At 38.9% G+C, this 25,107-nt stretch overlaps 1 protein-coding gene across 1 annotated transcript in view; it reads left to right on the top strand.

Annotated features, from left to right (window-relative positions):
• Positions 1–20,683, top strand: part of ZFPM2 (zinc finger protein, FOG family member 2) — a 300,634-nt gene extending 279,951 nt beyond the window's left edge. Inside the window, exons 6-8 of the mRNA XM_075213954.1 lie at positions 12,581–12,787; positions 14,613–14,837; positions 16,557–20,683. Of these exons, the coding sequence (XP_075070055.1) occupies positions 12,581–12,787; positions 14,613–14,837; positions 16,557–19,042 (2,918 nt within the window). The 3' untranslated portion in view covers positions 19,043–20,683. The remainder of the gene's footprint in view (positions 1–12,580; positions 12,788–14,612; positions 14,838–16,556) is intronic.
• Positions 20,684–25,107: the final 4,424 nt, after the last annotated feature.

Genomic DNA, 25,107 nt, shown 5'->3' on the forward strand with positions numbered 1-25,107 from the left:
GGGAGCAGCACAGGAGAAGTCTTGTAGGTGGGAGAGAGAGGTGGTTACCAGAGACTAGTCAACGTACAGGTCAGAGGTAACAGGACGAGCGGGAGAGTATTTTAAGATGAGATATCAGATGTATATAACGGGGGATGGAGGGCTTTGTAGGGAATGGTGGTCAAATATATATTATAAAATCAGTTTTATACAATTAAAGTATCTTTTTAAATTACTTATTTTGAATCATTAGTAAAAGATTTGTGATTCAATTCTCCAAATGAATTATTGGTCTAATATTGTGAATTGTACAACAATCTGAGCCATGGGAGAATTGTCAAACTCTAAATCTTGGTATCAAAGAAATTAGACCATTGTGGACTTCAGTTGTAACTATGAAGTAAGCCCCCCTTAAAGAGATGTCCACACAGGACAATCTGGCTATTTATTCTTATAGTTCAGATGTATGACCTTAGTGACTGGATTGTAAGGGGGGTGACATGCAAACTGGTAGGTCCCACACATATATTGATGCAGCCATCAGTTGACCACATTTTTATCATATAGAAATATTATTGTCTGACAGTGGGAGCTTACGAGTATGGTGATGTTCAGCCTGTTTGGAAGGTCTTTTTGTTTTATTTTCAACAAACAGGCACAAACTCCCATTTTTCCTGGTTTACTAAGGACATCCCAAGTTTTTCTTGTTGGAAGTTTGTTCCATTGAGCTTCTATTTTCCTACCATGAGTTTTTTCAGTATGTGGTGCCCATATGGGAGCCTACGATCATTTCTGTTGCCTAAAGAGATGCAAGGGAAATCCAGTTTCCTTTTTCAAAATTGTTCATCAGCAAAAGATGCAGCCCAGAAAATAGTGTTAGTTCTATTAGAGAGCAATAAAGCTTTGATAAGTCTAGTACTGGCACTCATGGTCAATACAATACGCCTGGTGGCAGCATTCTCTCTACTTACTAAGTTGCTGTTATAATATTGAACCTGAGAGATTTATGTCATTCTATGTATTTTAAGATGTTACAGCTCAGTGGTTAAGAGCACTGATGAAAGGTGCCTACACTGGCTGTGATTTATGTATTCATTGTCAGACTGCAGTGACTGTTCTCTGTATGAACTGCACTTTTGAACATTAAATGGGCAGATCATTCAGTTTGGCAACACATTTGTACGAAGGCCGTTTATGGGCGCTTTGACAGTGAGAGTTGTGCCGGAGAATCCGGTTCAATTCAAAAGGCCTATTTCCGACAAAAACTGGTGTTTTCGACACATAGGGCTTCACACGATCTATCAAAGGCCACCGGAGTGCTATCCCGTATGGTAGCCACCGAGGGCGAAGAGATTTGCTCACTTTCTCATGCAAGAACTTTCCCTTTGAAGAGCATTGGGGAAGCCTGTTTAACAAGGATGGCGATAATGCAGAAGATAATATAAGGAAACAATGCTATATTGCTTAAATAAAGCAGTTTCTCGAAATGTAAATATTTTAAAATAATAATTATTTCTTTCTTTTTAAAGACTGGACTAGCGATAATTTTGTAGCAATTTGCAGCGGTAATTGATTTTCTCCCTGTTATCGCCACATATTAATAATAATAATAATAATAATAATAATAATAATAATATTTTTTTTTGTTTTTTTGAGACAATGCTAATTTATAGCATTTATACTTTATTACTGTATTTAATTTACAGTGGAGGTCTTTTTGGTTCCATTTCGCCCAGCTCACTCTAACCACAATTGTTCTACAAGTCCTAAACCATGGACTGCTCCCTTCCATATTTTGCACTGATGAGAGCTAATACGTTTCATGGAGACTATTGCCGGTACACTATTGTTGGTTAGCTTTTCAGTTGATGTGAATTCTCCAGCTCGAGAGAAAAAGTCCACATTACACAGAGCTTTGATTTATTACTATGCGTCCACCTGATTTTTATCACTTACTTTTTTTCTTTTCGGTTGGAAAGTTGTACAAAGCATGAGTTGGCATGATACCGGGCTGCACGCAAGCATTCATCAAGCTAAATAAGCAAGTACATATATGTATATAGCAACTATGAACTGGTTAATGTGTTTTTAGCTGTTTTATAGAAAGAAGGGCTAAAACAGTGGTGCTTAATTATCTGGACTACTGTGAGCTGGGCTGCCTTTTCATTGTATTAATGAAGCAGCTGGCTCATTGTCTCTTTTTAATTCCTCTATTGTCTTAAGAATATGTCACAGTTCTTTATTCTTTTATCAGGTGCTGTGCAGGAGGAAACACACAATGCCTCATGTTCCTACTGTATTTGCCAGTGCACAAAGAAACCTCCGATGCACTTTTCAAAGAAGGGGCACACATAATTTCTAAGTTCTCCTCCATCCACTACTCCACTGTCAAGAATTTCAACAGTATTGAATTTAAATCCATTATATTTTTTAATCAAACCATGTGGCTACATATAGATATATGCGGCACGTTGGTGCCTAATTAGAGATCTGTATGTTGGCTCGTGCAGCCGTGGAAGATGAAGCAGGGGCTCTAATTAGTCTAAAACATGCTTTGTTTCAAACATTTAAAAAACAAAATACCGTTAAATGAATGAGAGACGAGTTTTTTATTGTCTAGTTGTAGATAAGCGGTAAGTTTCAAATCGACACGTGCTGATTGGCTTGGAAGAGCTTTACATGTAAACCTGACGTTTACTGAGCAAGTCCATTTTATTAATGGCGCACTCATTACATTTGTTGTATTTTCCAGTTTTATTTGTGTATTGCAAGTATTAAGCGATGAATGTTTAATAACATTCCTGTTGCAGGACTTTACCTAGCTTCGATTAACGTGATATTATGACTGTGTGCTAACCCTCTCAAATAAAAGGTGGGGCCTGATTTAAAGAATTAGCACCTAAATGAGAACTCCAGGCAAAACTATCTAGCAGAAATGCAGGGTTATACGCTTAGGCCAAAGGAAAGTGAAAATAGTGACCACAAGCTAACATAAATGTGCATAGTGTAGACCAGAGTACAACAAGCGGCCCTTGGTGCCGCCAACAGCCCGCCAAGCTGTCTGTCATTTCTTTATTGGTGTTATGTAAGGCATAACAACATTTATAAGTGAATGCTTATATATATATGTGAATGCTTATATATATAGAGAGAGGAAAGTAAGACTCTCCTCTGGTCTACAAACTTTCAAGCGTTCTCTGAAAATCTACCTCTTCAGACAAGCTTATAATATTCCTCAGCCACCCTCTTAACCTCGCTACCTTTAGCCTGTTACACAATTTCACACAAGACAACTACCCCCTGACCAACATTGTTGTGTGACGGGATCATCATTTAGCTTATGAGTCACTTTTAACCTTGCAGTCTGGCTGGGCCACAATGCAAAATGTAGACTTAACCTCATGTGTCAATCTCCCATTGTCCCATAGATTGTAAGCTTGCGAGCAGGATTTTCTCACCTCTTTGTCTGTTTTACCCAGTTTGATTATTAGTTTATTATGTTTGTCCACAATTGTAAAGCGCTACGGAATATGTTGGCGCTATATAAATAAATGATGATGATAATGATGATATATATATGTATATTTGGACATATATTTGAGTGCGCTTGAATGTGTTAACAGCTTTAAACAGTAAATGACAACCAACTGGCATTTTGTTTGTCGCTATTTAAAGTCCCTAGCACATAATAAGAGACACGGAATAAAGAAGTTTAAAATATAAAAAAAAGAAAAGAGAAAGACAAGTATGTTAACGATGCAAAATAAATGAAAAAATGGTGGCGTCTCGGAAAACTTCAGTCAGTTAAGCCTAATTAAAACATGTGTATTGTATATTGCCAGTGTGTTACATGCTATCCTGCTGAGACATAATCACTTTGTTTCGGAATGGTAAAAAATAGAGCCATTAGTTCTATTTGCATCAGTTTAATTTTATACTCTGCTAGTTGCCGCTCTACCCGACTTTCTGCAATTTGCAGAATTTCAAAGACCAGTAAAACCGACCAGCGGAAGAAAAAACATTTCTCGGTTTTCATCCTGATGGGTCAAGAGTTCAGATTTTAATTTGTCTCAGTCTGAATTTTGCTTTGTGTCTCATATCTTCCCTTCCTAATTCTTGACGTAAATGCTGTATCTATTAAAATTGTGTTGTTAGATTGATTTTGTGTTCTTGTGCCAGAAATACTTTTAAACCTGCGTTGTTGGCAGCGTTGTTGCATCAGATATATGCATTATACCGAGCCGTTGTATATGGAAATCACATTGAGTTTATTTCACCTGTACACCATTCAGCCGGTATAGTAAGGTACTAAAACTACAATGTTGGGAGTGACAGTAACACTGACACTTTCAGAGTCACTCAGCTGCAGTTGTATCAGACTGTACAAATTACGTTTCTGCTGCAGTTTTGCTTGTGACTGTTATACAGAGAGTAGAAGCAGAGTCTATTAGAGTGAATAGAACACTTGTGTTGGTGGTACTCCTGGATTATCAGTTCCAGAATGTCTGCATTGACTTAGATCCAGTTCCAGGCTGTCTCCAAAGCCATGAGAGACTCTTAGCTCTGGTTCCAGGCTGTCTACTGAGCCACTTCAGACTATTAGCTCTAGTTCCAGGCTGTCTCCAGAGCCAGGTCAGACTCTAAGGCTTAGAGTCTAAGCTTTACTTCCAGGCTGTCTCCAAATCCACAGCACACTCTTAGCTCCAGTTCCAGGCTGTCTCCAGAATCACATCAGATGCTTAGCTCCGGTTCCAGGCTTTCTCCAAAGCCATGAGAGACTCTTAGCTCTGGTTCCAGGATGTCTCCTGAGCCACTACAGACTATTAGTTCCAGTTCCAGGTTCTCTCCAGAATCACATCAGACGCTTAGCTCCAGTTCCATACTGTCTCCAGAGCCAGGTCAGACTCTAAGCTCTAATTCCAGGCTGTCTCCAAATTCACAGCACACTATTAGGTCCTGTTCCAGGCTGTCTCCAGAGCCAGGTCAGATTCTAAGCTCCAGTTCCAGGATGCTTCAGATCTGTGACAGACTCTTAGCTCAAGTTCCAAGCTGTTTCCAGAGCCAAATTAGACTCTAAGTTCTAGCTCCAGATTAACTCCAGATCCACAACACACTCTTAGCTCCAGTTCCAGGCTTCTTCAAATCTGTGACAGACTCTTTGCTCAAGTTCCAGGCTGTTTCCAGAGACAAGTCAGACTCTAAGCTCTAGCTCCAGACTAACTTCAGATCCTCAACACACTCTTAGCTTGATTTCCAGGTTTCTTCAAATCTGTGACAGACTCTTTGCTTAAGTTCCAGGCTGTTTCCAAAGACAAGTCATACTCTAAGCTCTAGCTCCACACTGTCTCCAAATCCACAGCACACTCTTAGGTCTAGCTCCAGGCTGTCTCCAGAGCCAGGTCAGACTCTAAGCTCTAGTTCCACACTGTCTCCAGATCCACGACACACTCTTAGCTCCAGTTCCAGGATGCTTCAGATCTGTGACAGACTCTTAGCTCAAGTTCCAAACTGTTTCCAGAGCCCGGTCAGACTCTAAGCTCTAGTTCCAGTCTGCTTCAAAAAGCCCTGTTCCTACTTCAGATACTTTTTTTTAAGTTTAATTTATTTTTTTAAGTAAATTTAGTGTATTTGATGGAATTCTCTAACCAATGCTAATTTAAAAACTCTGACAAAACAAAGACAATGGGATACAAAGAATATTTTTTATTTATTTTCATTAATTTTATTTTTGTATTATAAAGATTAATAATATTAATAACAACAACAATAAATATTGTTATTAGTAGTAGTAGTAGTCCTGTAGTGGTGGTAAATTTATAGTTTATACTTTACTGACTCTTCTGGGAGACCAGTGACATTTCGTGAAGTCCTCCCAGACTCCCAGGAGAGAAGTCCACCCTCCCGCTTCCTGTCCACTTCCCTGGAGAAGTGGGTGGGTGCCATGAGGATAGCGCAATGCACATTGCCATGTCCCCCCACACTTGCACCTTGGACCTCTTCCCAGGATCTCCGAGACGGGAGATAACAAAAAGTCAGCAGTTATGGTGGGATAATTATTATCCTCATTATTTCCCTTTATTTAGCGATTGCCAACATACAGTAATAAACAGTGTTACACAATAAGGATTAACCACTTTGCTGCCAGAGGTACATGTCAAATTTGCACATCAGTGGGTCTAAGCATGTTTTAGACTTTTGAGCTGCGAATACCCTACCAAAGAAAGTTTTATATTGCTTTTTTTTTCAGGACAGATAAGCCTTTTTTTAGGTCCCATAGTAAGTAAATATATTTTTAATTCACGGACATTATATGAGGAAAATTGGACTCTTTCGGTTAAAAAAAATATATTTTTGCATAATTCTTCCATTATTTTTACAAAATTAACTCAGCCCAGAAAATACTCCATTCAGTTTATTCTGTGACGCCTAATGTTACAGGGATACTAAATATGTGTACTTTATTGGAGATTTCACCTGTGTTTTGGGACATAATAAATAAAATAAAAACATGATCTGTGTCTTAAGGAACATATGACCAGGGTTAGAGAACTCGTTTTGTAGTCAAAATTAATTTCCTGTTCATCCTTTATGTCTCCAGTTTCGGGCTGAGATGTGGCAAATAAGATCAATAGAATGTGTTCTGCAGCACAGAGTATTTCAGGAGACTAGTGTGCTGCTGGTGTCAAGGTAGCTATTCCTTTGTCCACTCTGCATTAGTGAACACAGAGCTGTATGTGACAGTGTCTGTCCCAAACTCTGGATGTCATCTCTGCAGATCCTATAGTGATAGCAATCAAAGGGTTAAGTTACAGACAGACTACATACAAATATATATAGGCAGGGGCGCACGGAGGATTGTCGGGGGGGGGGTTCCCCCCCCCCGACCCAAAAAACAAACAAAACAAAAAAAACAATGCGCAGCAGCTCCGTTTCGTCAGATCTGTCCTATACAGCAGCCGCGGCGCTGTCTAAGAAGCGTCCGCAGTGGTGCTGTATACACTACATCACCGCCGCGGATGCTTCTTTGACAGCGCCGCGGCTGCTGTATAGGACAGTGGCCACTTAGTTAGCGCAGGGGGGGGTTTCTAGAGACTCAGAAACCCCCCCTGCGTGCGCCACTGATAGGGAAACAGTTTGTAGAGATTGTTCTGCCTAAATCATCTTACAATCTACGAGGGGCACTGAACAAATAAAGGGCAATCAAACAGGAAAATAAGATTTCCAATAAAATCCTACTTTTACAGAAAGAATCCAGAATTTCAATGCAAGTGCTCCTTCTTACCTGCTAAGTGGGAGGAGACCTGCAGTGATGATGCAAATTGTGTCATCAAGCCCACCTCAGTAAACACTATGGGAGCAGGGACAAGATGATGTCATCATATGCTTTACCCCACCCACTTGATTATGCAAGTAACATCATCATCGAGGAACACCCACCCTTCCTTTTTATCCCGCATCTCCGAGAGAGAGTTATGAAAACCAGTCAGTTATAGAGTAGCTACAGTTTACCAGAATAGGGGCACAACTCAATAGATAATGCTCATTGAGATAATGCTCTCTCCATGAAGCTCTTGTTTGGAAATGCACTAACCAAATGTGGGAGCTCATTTTGAGTTCAATTAAAACAATTTACTTGTACACAGAAGGACTCCACTCAGTTCTGTATGGAACCTCTGAAGACAATTAATTGCAATAAGGTTTATTTTGTAGGTGTAATTTTGCAAAAGCGGTAAATACTTATATCATCAATTATAGTCTGATTTAATATTGTAATTAATTAAGTAAGGGCTTTAGAGATGTTGTTGTTTAACATTACAGTCTAGATAATGGATACCATACCCAAAGGCTGGCTGGGCTGCGGGGGGCAGGCATTTGCCCCCCTGGCCGGACCCATTGTGGGCTAACTTTGGCTAGATCACTGGGCTACCTACATTTTTTTCTTCACAAATGTCCCTAATAGGCTTCTGAGCCAAGTCTGGACCCCTCCCCAGGCTCAAATATACCAGTCACCCCCTGCCCACACCTGTGTGTGTTTAATGGGTTACCGATTCTGAGATGTTATGTAAACAAGGGGGCAAGAACGAACAGGGAGGTGAGTTTATCATGAGTTTTCTGAGAGTATTTATGAATCTAAGTCCCAATCTGAAAATCCTGTTATCCTAATTAGTTTGCAAATGTAGGTTTAATCAAAGACCCATTGAAATCCGTAATATCTGTTAATGTTAGGTGCAACCAAGAAAATGACACGCTTGTATACAAAAACTCCATTCAGATTACTTTTTTAAGGTATGTCCGCATAATGTAAGATAATTGAAGCTTTGTCAGCCCTGTTTCCTAGCAACAGATAGCCATGTTAAGACTCCCAAATTACCTCTAGTTGACAAGCTGGGAGTATTTTTGTGTTTATCAAGCTCGCTAATGATGGGATTCTTTCCAAAAGGCTTGTCTTAATCTTAATTAGAGTTTATCAGGAAAAGGGCTCTGTGACATTGCACAGAAGATGATTTATTTAAAATAATGAAAAGTGTGAGTGAAATTTTGTTGGCGGTGTAGAGAGATATTTAAGACCACTGATTCTTGCAAGGGAAGCGCACATTCCCAAAATGTAATCAAGTTTGAACCATGATTTCATACTTTATTATCACAACTCACTAGATACTTCAGCGTAGTTTTGACAGCAATTATGAGCGAAAAGTTCTACACTTCCTGCAAAGGAACCAGATCTGTTTGGTTAAAGAATCTTGATTATTAACACAGCAGGGAATATCATGTCCACAGATTTTAGAAACCCAGAGACTTATATAGTCTTAGTCATTTGAAAAGGAAAAACATAGTCATTTAAATAAAGGGTATGATAAATAAATCATATAAAGTTAAACAAAGTTATTTATTAACAATATTTTATAGCTTCAATGATTTTTTTTTATTGTACTGATAATGTGGCTGGTTTTAATAGTGATGGCGGGTTTAAGAGGTTGTCAAGATTTAGGCAACCCCTCAAATGTTCTGCCACCCACATACAGCATATCGGAGCTAGCTAGAGTTGAATTGTGCTATTTGCTATAGGGTAATATATTGCATTATATATACATATCATCATCATCTTCTATTTATATAGTGCTACTAATTCCGCAGCGCTGTACAGAGAATTCACTCACATCAGTCCCTGCCCCATTGGAGCTTACAGTCTAAATTCCCTAAAATACACACAGACAGACAGAGACTAGGGTCAATTTAATAGCAGCCAATTAACCTACCAGTATGTTTTTGAAGTGTGGGAGGAAAGCGGAGCACCCGGAGGAAACCCACGCAAACATGGGGAGGACATACAAACTCCACACAGATAAGGCCATGGTCGGGAATTGAACTCATGACCGCAGTGCTGTGAGGCAGAAGTGCTAAGCACTGAGCCATATACATATACAGTATGTCCATAGCTCTGCCATAGATTTTTACTGTCGAGATAAGGATGAATTGTGTGCTCTATAACCCAGCTCTTGGGTTCAGGTAACATGAAGTCCGCTGGCGGAGTGTGAGAAATATTTCCCAGAACAAGATGAACACTTCAGAAAAGCACCAATGAACTATATTTCTTTCATCTGTCACTATTCTGGTGTTTATAACATACAAAGTAGGGTGTGCATTTATATTAAACAAGTTAACCCGTGCATGATACTCATGCATTCTAGTCAAATCAAGCTACTTAAGGTGTAAAAAAGGTTCTTGTCATGCATTTGGGCCTAGCCCAGGCCTCCTCAGGGGAAGAGCGTTACTTCCCGACGCAAGCGCCCTTTTTTAACGTGGTTTTGTCCACATGTCACCACCTCATCATTTTTCTCCATCACCTCATCCTTCATCTTCATCGCCACATCCTTCATCAAGCTACTTAAGGTGTTAAAAACTCCCCACTGTCACCCCCGGCAACCACCAACCACTCCCAACTGTCACTTCTCCTTCAAGAAATATATAGGTCAGTGTATAACTCTGCCCAGTAGGTGGCGCTGCAGCTTGTTTTTTTTTTCCCACACACGCCACTAGGCATTTATATATTAGATTATAGAAGTCAAACTGCTTCCTCTCTTTCATCAGTAAGGGAGAAAAAAACTGAGGGAATAAGAAAAACAAATTGATGTAAACCTACCAGGCAAGAGGATGCTGTCACTATAGTCTGTTCTACGACACATCCAACAAAATTAGAGAACGTTCTGCATGCATGAGGTGTGGCTAGTGGCTAAGACAATGGAGTGTCCCTGCAGGTTCCATTGATACAAATCTACTTCTATGTTCTGTTATTCTTCTTTGGCTCTTGATGGTAAAAAAAAAAAGCAAAAATATTTAATTACTCTATATCCAATGGATAACAATATTTTGCTAAGTAAATAGAATAATAACAAAATAAGCTGACAAATAGGAAAATAACTTCACATATTTCATCTTGGAAATCAATTTGTTATATAATTTCGCCTGTTGGCGGTGCCGTATAAATCTGCAATTTAAAAATTGACGTCGAAAATTCCGTTTTGAAACATATTTGCTTCCTCATCTTTAAAATCAATCAGACGTGGCGAATTAATTGTTTAGTGTTTCCCGCTAAACAATGTCCAAATTTCTGCAATTTAGCTCTAGACTATCATCCGGCCTTATCTCTGCCAGCAGATTCCTGTAATAAGTTGTTTTAAAACTGTAATCTCTTTGAGGAGAAAAATGAAGTGAAGTTGAAAAGGCAGTTATCTCCTATGATTAACACTGCAGTGTTACTTATCAATATGGATACACTTTTCACTTGCACAGTGAATACAGCGTCTATATACCACATGCACAAAAAAATGTAAACGCTACAATATGGGATATTATTCCGGCCAAAACAGATATGGATTTATACCTATGTCTGGAATTAAAGATAACACCATTTAAGTGATTTGTTTTGTGTCTAAACAAGTTAAACAAATTAGTTTCTTCCTTCAACTCATTAATACATCAAACCTAATCTAGTTTTTTTTTAATGCAGAATCCCACAAGAATGCCATCATTTGCAACAGCAATTAAAGGGGTCTTTTACTTTATTTAATAACTTTACTAAATCCCCTACATTCACAATATTAGTACTTATTTGCTGTATTTATCAGAATCCCGGCAATCTTATTTAACTGGGTTCTCTGGCCATAACTTTCGGTGCTGCTTAGCTTTCTCCGTAGCGGGAGACGTCAGACGCCATGGTGCTTTAATTGAAAGCTGCCGTCTCGGATCTTCCATGATTTACATTATTATAATATTTAATGCTTTGTATTAAGCAAATGCGAGAAGGTTCATTGCTTGGTGCGATAATTGGGTCAACCAGTTTTGTAGTCTAGGAAATAGTTGGCGCAATCCTATATCAGAAGGTATTGGTCTTTTTTTGCACTGACAAAGTTATAATACCACTCAAATAATTAGCAATATGCACATCTGTGAGGATTATTCCCTAGTGCTGATAAACTTTAAGTATGTGAATACCTTCCCTTTTAAGAAGGCTTGTACTGCTTTTTAAATTAATTATATAAATGAGATTACATCCCCTATTCTTCTGCAGATACTTTATTTTAATCAGGTTTTTATCTCTGTTTGGTTTGTGTTTGCCAAAAAAAGATCATTGGTGCAAGGCATTTCCTATTCCGCCTATCTCAGAGATGATGTGTTCATGACTCCTACTGATGACCACCAGAAAAGTATAACAAACTCTACTAAGTGAAGATAAACCTATGATAAGTGTGTGCTGCATACATATAATAAAATATATAAAAGTGTACTTTTGTAGTAGGGGATTAACATCTCATGTGTATATTGTGTTATTTCAAACAAAAATGTGATGTTTTGGCTTTGTAAATAAAACATAATTCATTATGATATTGTGAGACAACCACTCTCAATTAAAATGTTTGAATAAGTAATAATTGTTGCTGTTTTTAATTATAAGTAAACCTATGGTGTCTAACTAGATCAAGTGAGATCACATCATTTACTCAAGGACTAGGGAAGCTTTGTCAATTAAAGGGGTTCCCACTTTTAGATGACTTTAACTTATTATCTTGTACATACACTCCTGTAACTATTACTACATTTTAATTTCTTGCCTCCTTGCAAAGTTTTCAACCATGTCTTTATAGCAAACAGTGTTGTTTATTTTTCTTGCGGTGTATAAAACAAAGCTGTTCTGTGGATACAATTGCATCCAACACAGAGAGCACAGCAAGACTGTGTCATAACTCAGGACAAGAAGCATACATGTATCTGCATGATTATATAAAGACACCACTGAAAAGCACAGAGGGGACAAGAAAGATAGGAAAAAACAATGTATTTAGTAGGGCGGTCTCTTCAACTGTTGTCAGACTACAATTCTCTGTATTTATGGCTGTTATTTCATCTTTGGCATGTAGTCTATTAAGACTTGGAGTGACATAGATGTGCATAAAGTCCCTGAAACTTTTACAGTAAATTGTTTACAGTTTTGGTTACTCGGCTCTCGGGTAACCTGAAGATGTTACTAATTTTTGTTTAATTCCTGTTTGACAATTGGATTTATTTTGCCTTATACGGTAAACTTCTTTATTTGTGCTTACAGGAGGACAACTGTGGTGTACAACCACCAAGCCGATCGCTGAGGGCGAGGAGTTAATTGCCTTTGTTGTGGATTTCGACTCAAGGCTACAAGCTGCCACTCAAATGACTCTTACAGAAGGAATGTATCCGGCTCGCTTGTTGGACTCAATACAATTGCTTCCTCAACAAGCAGCCATGGCTTCTATCTTGCCTACAGCCATTGTCAACAGTAGGTGTCACAGACTATACTAGATCTTTTGAAATTGTCAAACACTTTTCAAGTGCAAGATAAGACTGTATTCATACCAAGGAAAGCATTTTTAAACTTAAACTTTGCTATGAAGACAAAATTATTAACACAGCAGAAATATTTTAATTATAAAACATTGCATTTGTAAGAGACCCACAATATACAGTAGAACACTTATAATATAAACCTCTTAGGTGCACTTTATATATTGGAATATTGAGCTCTCCGTAACATACTTGAACAGTTAGAAAGCTGCGCACGAACTTGTTCTTCAGTAATAGGCAAAAAACAGAAACAGAATGTGACCAATAGAGAACGGCTCGGAAATTAATAGTGATGGATGCCTGTTCTGTACTTTTTAAAACAATAATAAAATAGTTACTGATGTCAGTAGTGATTGGTACAGCATCAATCCCATATTAAGGCAATCAAACATAAGTGGTAGATAAAGTGATGAATATTAAGATTTACTAATAGCATATAATATTTTACTGTAGATTTACAATAGTGGACATGTATGAAGTGAGTCATCTTGACAAACACTTACATGTAGATGACAATTACATTTAAATCTAATTTAAGTTTTGCAAAGCTTACTGTAAAGGATTGGTTACTCTTTGTCTTTTTATTTCTTTTTTTAGTTTTTCTTTTTCTTTTTTTTTTTTTGCTTGTATCCAACCATAATGAAAGTGTCTACTTTTGCTGGTTTAAAGCAATGTTCAGTTTTTAGTCTTTTTTGTCTTTCCTCTCTTCCCTGGTCAATGTATCAGCCTAATTCCCTCCAGTTCACTATATCCCAGATTCCACAGAACACTGCTCACTAGATATCAGTACCTGGAGCAGGAGTGAAACAATGCATTGCTGGGCCCCATGGCAAAACTTGTGCAGGGGCCCAGAGAGTTGCTGTGGCCTCTTTGCTCTGAGAAGAGCAGAGAGGGGGCCTCTTTTAAGCATACGCGGTGTGGCAACCACTGTGCCAAGCAGAAATGGATTCCGCTCTGCTGTTTGGGGAGTGATGCAGAAGCCTTGAAAGTGGCAGTAGAGGGAGAACTCCCTGTACCCATGACAGTTCCGCCTCTGACCTGAAGCTTACCTAGAGATGCATCTGTGATTTGGAAAAGGTGTAGGATGAAAGGCTGCACCTGAATGGACAATTATGGGGTTTTATCTAATCAGATGCAACCTTGAATTCTATGCAGTCTCAAGCCATATAGGGAACTGTAGGATGGATGATTGCAGCTGTAGGCACCGATACTGTTTGATCATAAATTTAAATCAGTATATTCAATTGTTATTCAGAATTAGACAAACTGCTGCTGTAGTGACCTTGACCACTGTGCCCTGTTCCAAACTTCCCTTGACAGACGCATATTAATATGTTTTCCAAAACCCTTCACAACTTAAAATACAGGAATAGCCTTGTAGCTCCATTTCTGAATCCTTCTGGACATCTGCAGTTCATATATTGTATCCGTACAGGGTCTCCCTGGCCATTTATGCATTCAGTATCCATACCACTAAAATCGCTCAGTCCCCTTTATTAACAAAATGAGTATACCTATTTAGATTGCAAGCTCTTGTGAGCAGGGCTCACTCTGCTTTTCGTGCTAGTTTGTTAATGTCTAGTATATCATGCAATATTATTATTTTTTTAGAAATTATTATGATAATTTAGGATGCTAAGAAGAAGAATAAACACTAAGAATTACATTTTAACGGTGTTAATCATGCACAACAGTGTTTTCTTTCCCTAAGGGTCTATGCAAAAGAGTTAATTTTGTTTATTATGCTGCCTCCTTTGTAGAAGATATATTTCCCTGCAAATCCTGTGGAATCTGGTACCGAAGTGAACGCAACTTGCAAGCTCACCTAATGTATTACTGCAGCGGCCGTCAGAGGGAAAACTCTCAGCTCCCGGAGGACAACGAGGACAGCTCCCCACAGATGTCCAGTGTCTGTCCATTTCCGCAGTGTACAAAAAGTTTTTCTAATGCCAGAGCTCTGGAAATGCACTTAACGTCACACAGCGGTAAGTACATCAATCAGATTATTCAACGTGTAGAATTACAATCTGTATAATGGACAGAAGATTATTAATATTAGTTGGGTATTGGTAGCACTGGATCATTGGGAGGAAAAGGCAAAATTCTGTATGCAGAGAGAGACGGGTTTCATATCTGTTTGATGATGTTCTTACTTTGGCATATACTGTCATGTCATCCAAATCATGTGGACCAGGGCTGATGGGGCATCAGGTAAGGTGAGTACCTCTGGACAGCGGTTTGAAGTATAATTGGCCCTGACGAAATGATGACATTAGGTTGTAGTACATGACAGGCCACCACCCAGAACTTAGATAAGCACCATCAGTTGGCTTGCTGGAGTTTCGATGACTCCTGCCTCCTAGAATTTGGTCCAGTGATTGATAAAGCTGGGTGTCTTTAATTAACCCCTTTTCTTCCAGAGCTTTGCAGCCAGTGTTATGTGATCGATGTAAGGCAAGTGTTGCTTCTTGAGGGAAATGTGGTGGCTGATGTTGGAGGACAGGTGGTAGATTGTTTAGGGATCTCCACCAATCATTCCAGGAGGACTGATTTTGCAATCTAAAATTGAGTAGATCTGGATGTTATAGCAGCATATGTACCGTATGGTTCAAGACTAAATTTCACAAGCAGGTGCATTGTTTGTCTGGGGAACAGAGGAGACCAATGGGAAGCAGATTGAAATGTTAGACCAAAATAAATCTTAACAAATCCTATACATCACTTCTTCATAATTTTCTAAATACAGGAATCTACTTTTTAGTACTTAAAGGGGTTATCCACTTTTTTGCCAGCCCCACATTAATATAACTGGCCCTGCAATCTGATGGTGAACCACTCCTCACTGTTACGTGAGGCCCTGAGTCCCTGGAGATAGTATTACAATCCATCCTGTGCTCTTCAGCAGTGTTCTATGAAGTTCTAAGGAAAATGACTGGGCAGCGTGAGGTGACCAGCGGTCATAGTGCAGTTAGCATCTCTGGCTTTAGGTAAAGAATACAACAAGGTGGTGTTTCGAGAAGTTGACAACTCATTTAAGACACAGGCTCTATCACTTGTGTTTTGAAAAATGTCCAAACCTGGCAGTGAAGAAAACATATGCCAGGATATTGGGCTTGTAATATAACTTTAAAAATTAGGACTGTGCCTGCCCATATGCAATGTTATTAATTTCAGTGGAAAACAATATGGACAATGATATTGTAAATCATATTGAGATCTCTGAAACTTTATTACTGAGGTTTAGTTCCAGATAACATTCATTTAACTCAAGATTTTACATATGTTGAAACTCCGGCTATGAAAAAACACAGATTGACTTTGACTAAAGATCGGTTTCTCTTATAGATCTTTAGTGATTTATTAAAACTTATATTTATTAATATTACTAAAATGTTTTATGGTGTAGTATTCAATAGTTGATGTATTATTTTTAGAAGATAACGAGAAATATACAGCTATATATTTAGTAAAGGATATACGAGCATATCTACAAAATATATTAAATTCGTCTGAGGGTGGAAAACACGTTTAAGATTACATGGTCTCTGCATTCTTGTTTTCAATTAAGCAGAATAACTGCAAAATGACATGTTGTTTCAAACGCCAGAGAGATTTGATGTTTTTTAATGTAATACAATATTTTTTAGAGTTTGTCGATAGATTAGCACAATTTATTTGTAGTTACATATTCCTGTCTTTCGCAGGTGTTAAAGTGGAAGATTTCCTTCCTCCTGGGGCCAGTCTGAAATGTACAGTCTGTAACTACACTGCAGAATCTGTGATTAACTTCCACAAACACCTGTTCTCTCATCTAACTCAAGCTGCCTTTAGATGCAATCAGTGCCATTTTGGCTTTCAGACTCAGAGGGAACTCCTACAACACCAGGAGCTTCACGTCCCTGGAAGTAAACTACAACAGGAAGCCGACACAGAACATTCTCCCGGTGCCAGCGAAGCAAATGCGCAACAGACGCCAGAATTGCTGAATAAAAATGAACTTCTACGAAGCCAAAAGACTGTGCAGAACAAAGATGCAAGCTCAGACAGTGAACTGGAAAAGAGTGAAAAGAAACCGCATCCCTTCCTGGCCAATCAGAGGCCGGAGGTAACGAACAAAAATGTGTTTTCATACACTAAAATCAAATCTGAGCCGTCCAGCCCTAGGCTTGCTTCATCTCCAGTACAACCCAATCTTGGACCTTCCTTCCCAATGGGACCTTTTCTGTCACAGTTTGCTTTCCCGCACGATATCACAGTGGTCCCTCAAGCCTCAGAAATACTTGCAAAGATGTCTGAGCTGGTACATAGGAGGTTACGGCATGGCAGCAATAGCTACCCCCCTGTAATTTACAGCCCCTTGATGCCAAAAGGAGCAACTTGCTTTGAGTGCAATATAACGTTCAACAACTTGGACAACTATTTGGTACATAAGAAACACTACTGCAGCAGCCGATGGCAGCATATTACCAAGTTGACCGACTTCCCCAGCGTTACGGAGAAGATTCCAGAATCCGTAAGTCCAACCAACGCTCAGAATTCCGTAAACCTTCTAAACACGCCTCTTCATTCTTCCGAAACCGACAACCAACTCCTTCAGACATCCAGCATCAACTCAGGCACTGTTCTAGATTTGCTGGGGCAAAATATGAAGTCAAGGGACAAAGAATTTGCTTCGGAAGTCAAAAAGTTAGCCAACACCGGCACCAACGATGAAAAAATTAATGGAAAACCCAACGAAATAAAAAATGCCACACCGCCTCAGGTGGATGGAGACAACAGTGACCCGAACAAAACTACCTGTGAAGCCTGTAATATCACATTTAGCAGGCACGAAACATTCATGGTCCATAAACAGTACTACTGCGCTACTCGCCATGACCCTCCGTTAAAACGGTCTGCTTTAAACAAAGTGCCTGCCATGCAGAGAACGATGCGTACGAGGAAGAGAAGAAAGATGTATGAGATGTGTCTGCCTGAGCACGATCAGAGGCCTCCACTAGTTCAACAACATTTTCTTCAAGTAGCTAATCTTGGCAACCCATGTACATCTGCTCAAGAGTCAGCGGAAGGACTGGGGGACTGTTATCACCCCAGGTGCGATATCTTTCCAGGAGTTGTTCCAAAACATTTGGAAGCATCACTTTCAATTACTAAATGTGTTCCAGTGGTGAAATGTGAACCTTCACACTCAACCATTTCCTCTCTGGAGATGGACACTCCTATAGACCTCAGTAAAAAATGTTTAACACAATCAGATAGGGTATCCACGTCTCCCAAAAGGCTTCTGGACTATCATGAATGCACGGTATGTAAAATAGGCTTTAATAAAGTTGAAAACTATCTTGCCCATAAGCAAAACTTCTGTCCTGTTACAGCAAACCAACGTAATGACATAGGGAATCTAGAAAGCAAAGTGTTTCCCAACCCAGAGAGCGAAAGGAGCAGTCCTGAGGCCAACTTTGAAAGGAAGGCCATAAAGTGTGAAAAGAACAGGACCTCGAAACAGTCTTCACCAAACGGGAACTTGTTCTCTTCGCACTTAGCCACTCTTCAAGGTCTTAAAGTCTTTAGTGAGGCAGCCCAGCTTATCACAGTGAAAGAAGAAAACAAAAATGCGTTTTTCCCACAATGCCTTTACCCAGGAGCAATAAAAAAAGCGAAAGGAGCGGATCAGCTCTCTCCGTATTATGGCATCAAGCCAAGTGATTATATATCTGGGTCTCTTGTAATGCACAATGCGGATTTAGATCAAAGCACAAATGTGGGAAGCGAATCTCCCAAAAGCCAGCTACCTTCAAATGGATGTTCACTGCTGAAGAAAGAGTCACTCCCGCTATTGCCAAAAAATAGGGGTATGGTAATAGTGAACGGTGGACTTAAGCAGGAGGAGAGACCTGTGGTCATTTCCCAGCAAGAAAATATTTCCCAGAACCCTCCACAAGAAGACGGATGCAAGTCCCCCTCCTGGGTTTCTGACAAACCTTTGGCAGCCAATGAAAATGTTTCTCCTGCAGCCCCGACGGCTGAGGACCAGGTGTCGAGCGTTACGAAAAGCCTAAACGGCTCTGGCGCAGCTGCCACCGGTGGGAAGTATTGTCGCCTGTGTGATATTCAGTTTAACAATCTTTCAAACTTTATTACTCACAAAAAGTTTTACTGCTTGTCACATGCTGCCGAGCATGTCAAATGAACAAACGTGCGTGGAGATTTTGGTAAATTATGTAGTATATTTGTTTCCTGCAGTCAGAGAGAAAAACAAACAAACAAACAAACAAAAAAAAACAATGCTGCTTTATTGAGACCTGGACAATCAGGATACCCATTCATTTATAATGACTTGAAGATATGAAGTGTAATTCCATAATGGTTATGCGTAAAAGTGTATTATTGGTGCCATTCTTCCCTATTATTTATTTTACCAGCAGTGTTTATACATTTGTGCCCAGCGCTGACTTCTGTGCAGGAGCCATCTACACAGGAAAAACCTACTTATCCTGCACAGCAGTCACCGCTGGGCCCAGTTGTAGCTGTGGTTACGTTATTTTTTATTTAAAGAACTTTACATTAAAGTCATTTGTAATGTTATTGTATAGTTATTGTGTAGCACATATGGTTTGCACCTGTATAGTAGATTTTAAATAATATAGACACAACATTACAGAAAAAAAACAAACATATTAGGAATAGCTTCAGAAGCACTTGTGTATACTGACTTTTTCCCCCCCTTTTTCTACGCTGTTGCAGAACGAATAGATGGTCTCTGCTGAAATATAACTTAAACAGGTTTTAACCCAATATATAAATGAGATTATTTAATAACATGGTGCATATACAGCACAATCACACAATCACAAATACGATGAAGACACAGCATAGCATTCTATGTGATTGCCCGATTAAACCAAGAGCACGTGATTGGCTGCTATTTGTCCCATATTATTAAATAATGCTTTTGAAATATTTCGGTGCTAGCAATTTGCATTATATGGGTTGTGTACCCAATATCCTGTCCTTTAAATGCCAATAGTTGCGTTTGACAGTGATCAGCTGGAAGACAATAGAAAAGTAAGAGAATTTTCAGTGCTCTTGACGACAAGATATGATTGGTTGATATACACTCATAACCAATGAGGGACGTACCAATAGAAGGCGCAGGGGGTGCAGTAGCTACGGACCCACAGTTCTGCCACTGCAACTAGTCATATTTCACCTTCTATGGTAGTGATTGTCTCTTAGTCTTTTCAAACTTCTGGCCAATCACAGTCGAAAGCAGTGATTGGCATTTCAAGCAGGTCGGTGTGAATATAGCTCCGTTAAGACCCAATACAATTAGAATCTTCTTACATCACAGCTATACTTTAGCAGATACAATAATTTAGACATTAGGCTTTGCATTTGTATGTAGCAGTCTGTTCCTGTTCACTTTTTCAATCCGAAAACTGTATGTTAAATGAAGATGGATTTTTTTTTTTGTATAGTAACTGTATTTTCATTTGCTGATGCATTTTTGTCTGAATTTTTAAAAAAATCTTTGCTGTTAATGCAATACTTTATAATGAATGAACAAATTTACCGGAAGCAGTATTGTAAGTTATGAACTGAAGTCAGCCAGTTTTATCTTTTAAGAAATACAGTTAAAAATCTTAACCCTAAACATGATGCTGCAAATATGAATCTAATTCATATGTATTATATATTTACAGTACCTATAAGTGTAACAATACTGCGACTGGTGATCACAGAGATAAAAGTTCTACTTCTGATAGAAATAATTTCTCAACAAATGTTGTTACTATGCATGTATATGGATGGAATAAAATTCCGGCTCATTGGAGAAGTCTCAGGCTATTTTTATAATGATATATATCTGACAGTCAATTTATTACCCTTCTGCATATCATTATCTCCTATTTAAAAGCTTTCTGGTTGGCAAACAAAAATGGTTACCAGACACAGTCAGTTGCACAGGCACAGGCTCACAGCTCTTAGCATGTCATGTGATGGCAGAGGGGAGGAGGGGGATGTCATAATGCATACAGAGCTCAGTAAAGCATTCTAAAGCCTCCCTGCTCACTACATCATGTGGCTGTGGTTACCATGGTAGTCCGGAGTCACAAACCAATATTAGCGGTCTGAAGAAAAAGAAACAAGGGAAAATGGTAAATACTAACTTGTTTAATGATAATTTGGACATTAGGAATAATGTCACATAGGAGACTACGAGGCTCATTTACGATCCGCAAACTCTAACAACCCATAATGCTTCTTTTTGTGCGTAAGTCCGCCTAATGCAACACCCTCATAACTCAAAAGTTAGTGCCTAGTTTTAAGGGTTGGTGGGCGCTCCAGAAAATGAGCATGATGGAAACCTCCTATCACTGTAGGACATTAGGACCACCCTCTATTAATGAACAACTTTTTAGTTTTCTTTCCTACAATTTTTCTCAGTTTAAACCAAGTTTATGACTTAAAAATAACAGTGAAGGGATATTAAGACTGTCTTTATTATACTTTGTGTATTTGAGCGTTTTATTATATTGATGGAAGTGTGTGAAGGAACGTGTTTTCCTGCAGAGTAGAAGGTGTAAAATATTTCTCGTTATAAGTATAGGGCTGAGGTCCATTCTCTTGGACCACAGAGGTGGCTAAGAGTACAAGCTCTTTTACAGAAAGGTAATGCCGGTACGGTAAGTCCCCATAAATGCACCCTATCTGTCCCTTTAGCTAATTTAAATAATCCATACGTTTTCATGCTAAACTTGGCACATGTGAGCGAATGTATGTGCATGAACAACACAGCATTTGCTATGCACCTTTGCTCTTCTTTTGCTCTTAATTACCCCTTAGGGCCTTATGTAGAGTTGGACGCAATTTACCCTTTCAAGAGTAAGGGTAAATTCTGTCCTGTAATTTATTATGTATTCCAAGCCTTAATATATTCTTAAAATAGGTGCGACACGGTATAGTGCATACATTTTCGTAGCATTTGCTTAAAGCGTATCCTATGTTGCAAGTGTAAGATAAGCTTTTAGTGTATCATATGCAATGGCCCCATAACCTTAAAAAAAAGATAATTTAAAGAAAAACTAATTAGCCCCCACAAAAAACATAAACATCCCTAGTGCAGCCAGCCTAGTCTGGTACTGGCAAAATCAGGGGGGGGGGGGGCAAAAAGATTGGAGTCTGTCCGATTTTACCAGTACCAGTGTTAGGCTATGCCAGCCAGGGCCGGTAACAATATAGCAGGGGAACCCACAGCGTGGGGTCCTCCTGTCAGAGTGCCAATCCAGCCCTAGGTCAGTAAGCATTGGTCTAGATTCCCAAGGGGGCTCTGCCCCACATAATTAATGCCTAGATGTATCCAGCCTCATGTTGATTAGCACTAGGGTTATTCCCACACCTCTGGGCAATGGGTGTGGGTTAATTTGTAAAAAAAATACAATTAATTAACCATTATTGTCTGTGGTGAACCACAAGTTCCAGCATGCCCTGGCATCCAAATACATAATTTTGAAACTAAATTTATTTGAAATAAAACACCCCTACCATGCCCTCTTTTACCCTCTTTATTTCTCACCTAGATCCATGTTGATACTGCTGGCACCATGTTCTGGAAGTATACATTCACGTCTTGTAATGTAAAGTCTATGCCTGTCAGTAGGTGCATCATTTCCTGGTGCCTGAGAGCTGGTGTCAAGATCTGCACTGCTGCTGTTGATCTTCAGCACAGCCCTTTGCAGTGTTTTAAAAAAGAAAAAATCTGAACAGATTGAACATACAAACCATTTGGTTGCTATTCTCAAGCATTTCTTTTATTTAAAGAACCATTTGGAATAAGACACTGAACTAGAGACTGAGATTTAATTCTGGACTTTATTATTTATTACTCATGTTGTATCCATTTACTTCTGTGGCTCACTAAACTGCGTTATTTCAACTCTAAATTAGCACATGCATGCATTAGAAATATATTTCATACTTATGGTAATCCTGTTTTCTGGTCAGAAACGTTTTTGTGCAAGACTGTATAGAGAGACATTAAACATTGTTTATTTGCATTAATAATTCTGTTACTTTATCCACATACATCGTTTACACATTCTACACATTTGGTATTCTATGACAGATATATTGTCAGTATAATGCATGGTTGACTACAATTACACTCCCTTTTCTCTTATCTATTTATGTGTCAAGGAGAACTTGTCTTTATCTAAAAAGAGGTAGAAAAGTGTTAAAAATTTCTACAATACCTGTTGAAACCTGAAGTTGAACTTGGGGTTTTTCCAGTTATTGAAAGGATGTTGCTGCATGATATTTTAATTCGTACATCCAGCACAGCCAATAGTCCCATCTTTCCTGTCATGAAGAGTGGTGCAAAGTGCTACAGACTAGTGCAGGATTTAAGAGATGTAACCAAAGTAGTTGAGAGCCAATTCCCGATAGTACCTAATTCAGCTGTTATCTTGATGCAAGTTCCTTCTTATGCCACTCATTTCACTGTAATTGATCTGTGTTCTGATTTCTTTTCACCTTTTGGGTGGTATAATACACTTGGATTTGATTTCCTGAGGGGTTCATTGACAGTCCTGGTATCTTCTCTCAAGCCTTACATGACTGTTTACAATTTTTTCAACCTACTTGTGGATCTGTTCTGATACCATACGTTGATGATTTGTTGTTGTGCTCAGACTCATTAGAGTCTGCTATAACTGACATTAAACAATTTAGTGTTTCCTAGCCTTCCTAGCACTCAAGTAAAGTTTGACACAATCACCGGCATTGGGCATCCCAGACTATGACAAACTATGTCATATATTTTGTACCTAGAGTGTTGGCTGAGCGGCAGGAGTCTTGACACAAAAACATGGTGATGCTAACCAACCAATAGACTATTACAGAGCACAATTGGATACTGTAGCTAGATCCCTCCCTACATGTAAAAGTGCTATATTTACTGCAAAACAAATTGTGCAGGAATTTGTGTGTAGGTATGGTACCTCTAGGATCATTGAAAGTGATAAGGGTACCTATTTCTCTGATGGTGTGTTTCAAACAATGTGTAACCTTCTGGGCATTGATAGTAAATTGCACACTCCCTATAGTTAATGGCACTATCAAGAATAAGTTGAGCAATGTGAAACAGGATTGGCGGCGCCAGAAGCCCTGCCACTAGGGTTACTTAGTATCAGAACTACTCCTAAACCACCTCTTAACCTGTCACATTTTGAGAGTGACACATCACTGTCACTTATGAATCTATTTAAGGAGACTTGACTTGCTTAAAATCCAAAAACAACCAGTAACGAATACCCCATGGATTTGATTTTTCTCTTTTTTTCTTTTTTTTTCAGTATCTCCTATTTTTGTAGTGATATCGAGGACAAAGATATCAATTCTGGGGATGTAGACAGTAATTAAATAGCCCCCTCGGATCAACCCTACACCTCCTTCAAATAAAGAGTTAAGAAAAGGTCTGCCAACCATAAAACCCAGGGTGAGGGATTGTTGTCTGAAGAGCATTGCATTTGTAATTATTTTGGTAATATTATTGTGGAAAAATGTATTCAGTAGTGTAAATCCAATGACAATAATGATTATGAACAACTACCGCTGGATAGATACCATTCTTTAGTGGGAAAGTTACTGAACCAAAGTTATTGTTGGGTATGTTCTCACATGCCTCAGGGACATAATAATGTAGGATTACTCCCCATGTCATTAAATTTCTCGGAGGTCCTTCAATTGCAGGAGGAAAGACTTACTGATTGGAAATTCAATTCAACTAAGTCTCCAAATTTAAAACGTCTCCAATATTCACTGGACAAAACTTTGATATGCATCAATATTACAAATACAAAGAAATCTGGCTACTGGGAGATAATACGGCACACTTGGACTGTAACCTACTTTGCAAGGGAAGACACTAGGCTATAGACACAGATAAAGTCAATATTACAAATACAAAGAAATCTGGCTACTGGGAGATAATACGGCACACTTGGACTGTAACCTACTTTGCAAGGGAAGACACTAGGCTATAGACACAGATAAAGTCAATCAAATCAAGGGTGACAACTATTTCAGTAGTGTGGGGTATATGGGTAAGGCCAGAAGATTGTTAATGGGTACGGTACAGCCTGGATACTGCAGGGTTACCATCCAGACTAATACATATAGTCAACAGATGGAAGCTCTGGAGTTAGGTAGATTTAGATACTGCATGTGTACTACTATTTTAGGCTACTCAATTAT

The sequence above is a fragment of the Mixophyes fleayi genome, chromosome 5 (genome assembly GCF_038048845.1).
Source record: "Mixophyes fleayi isolate aMixFle1 chromosome 5, aMixFle1.hap1, whole genome shotgun sequence".
Classification (NCBI taxonomy): Eukaryota; Metazoa; Chordata; class Amphibia; order Anura; family Limnodynastidae; genus Mixophyes; species Mixophyes fleayi.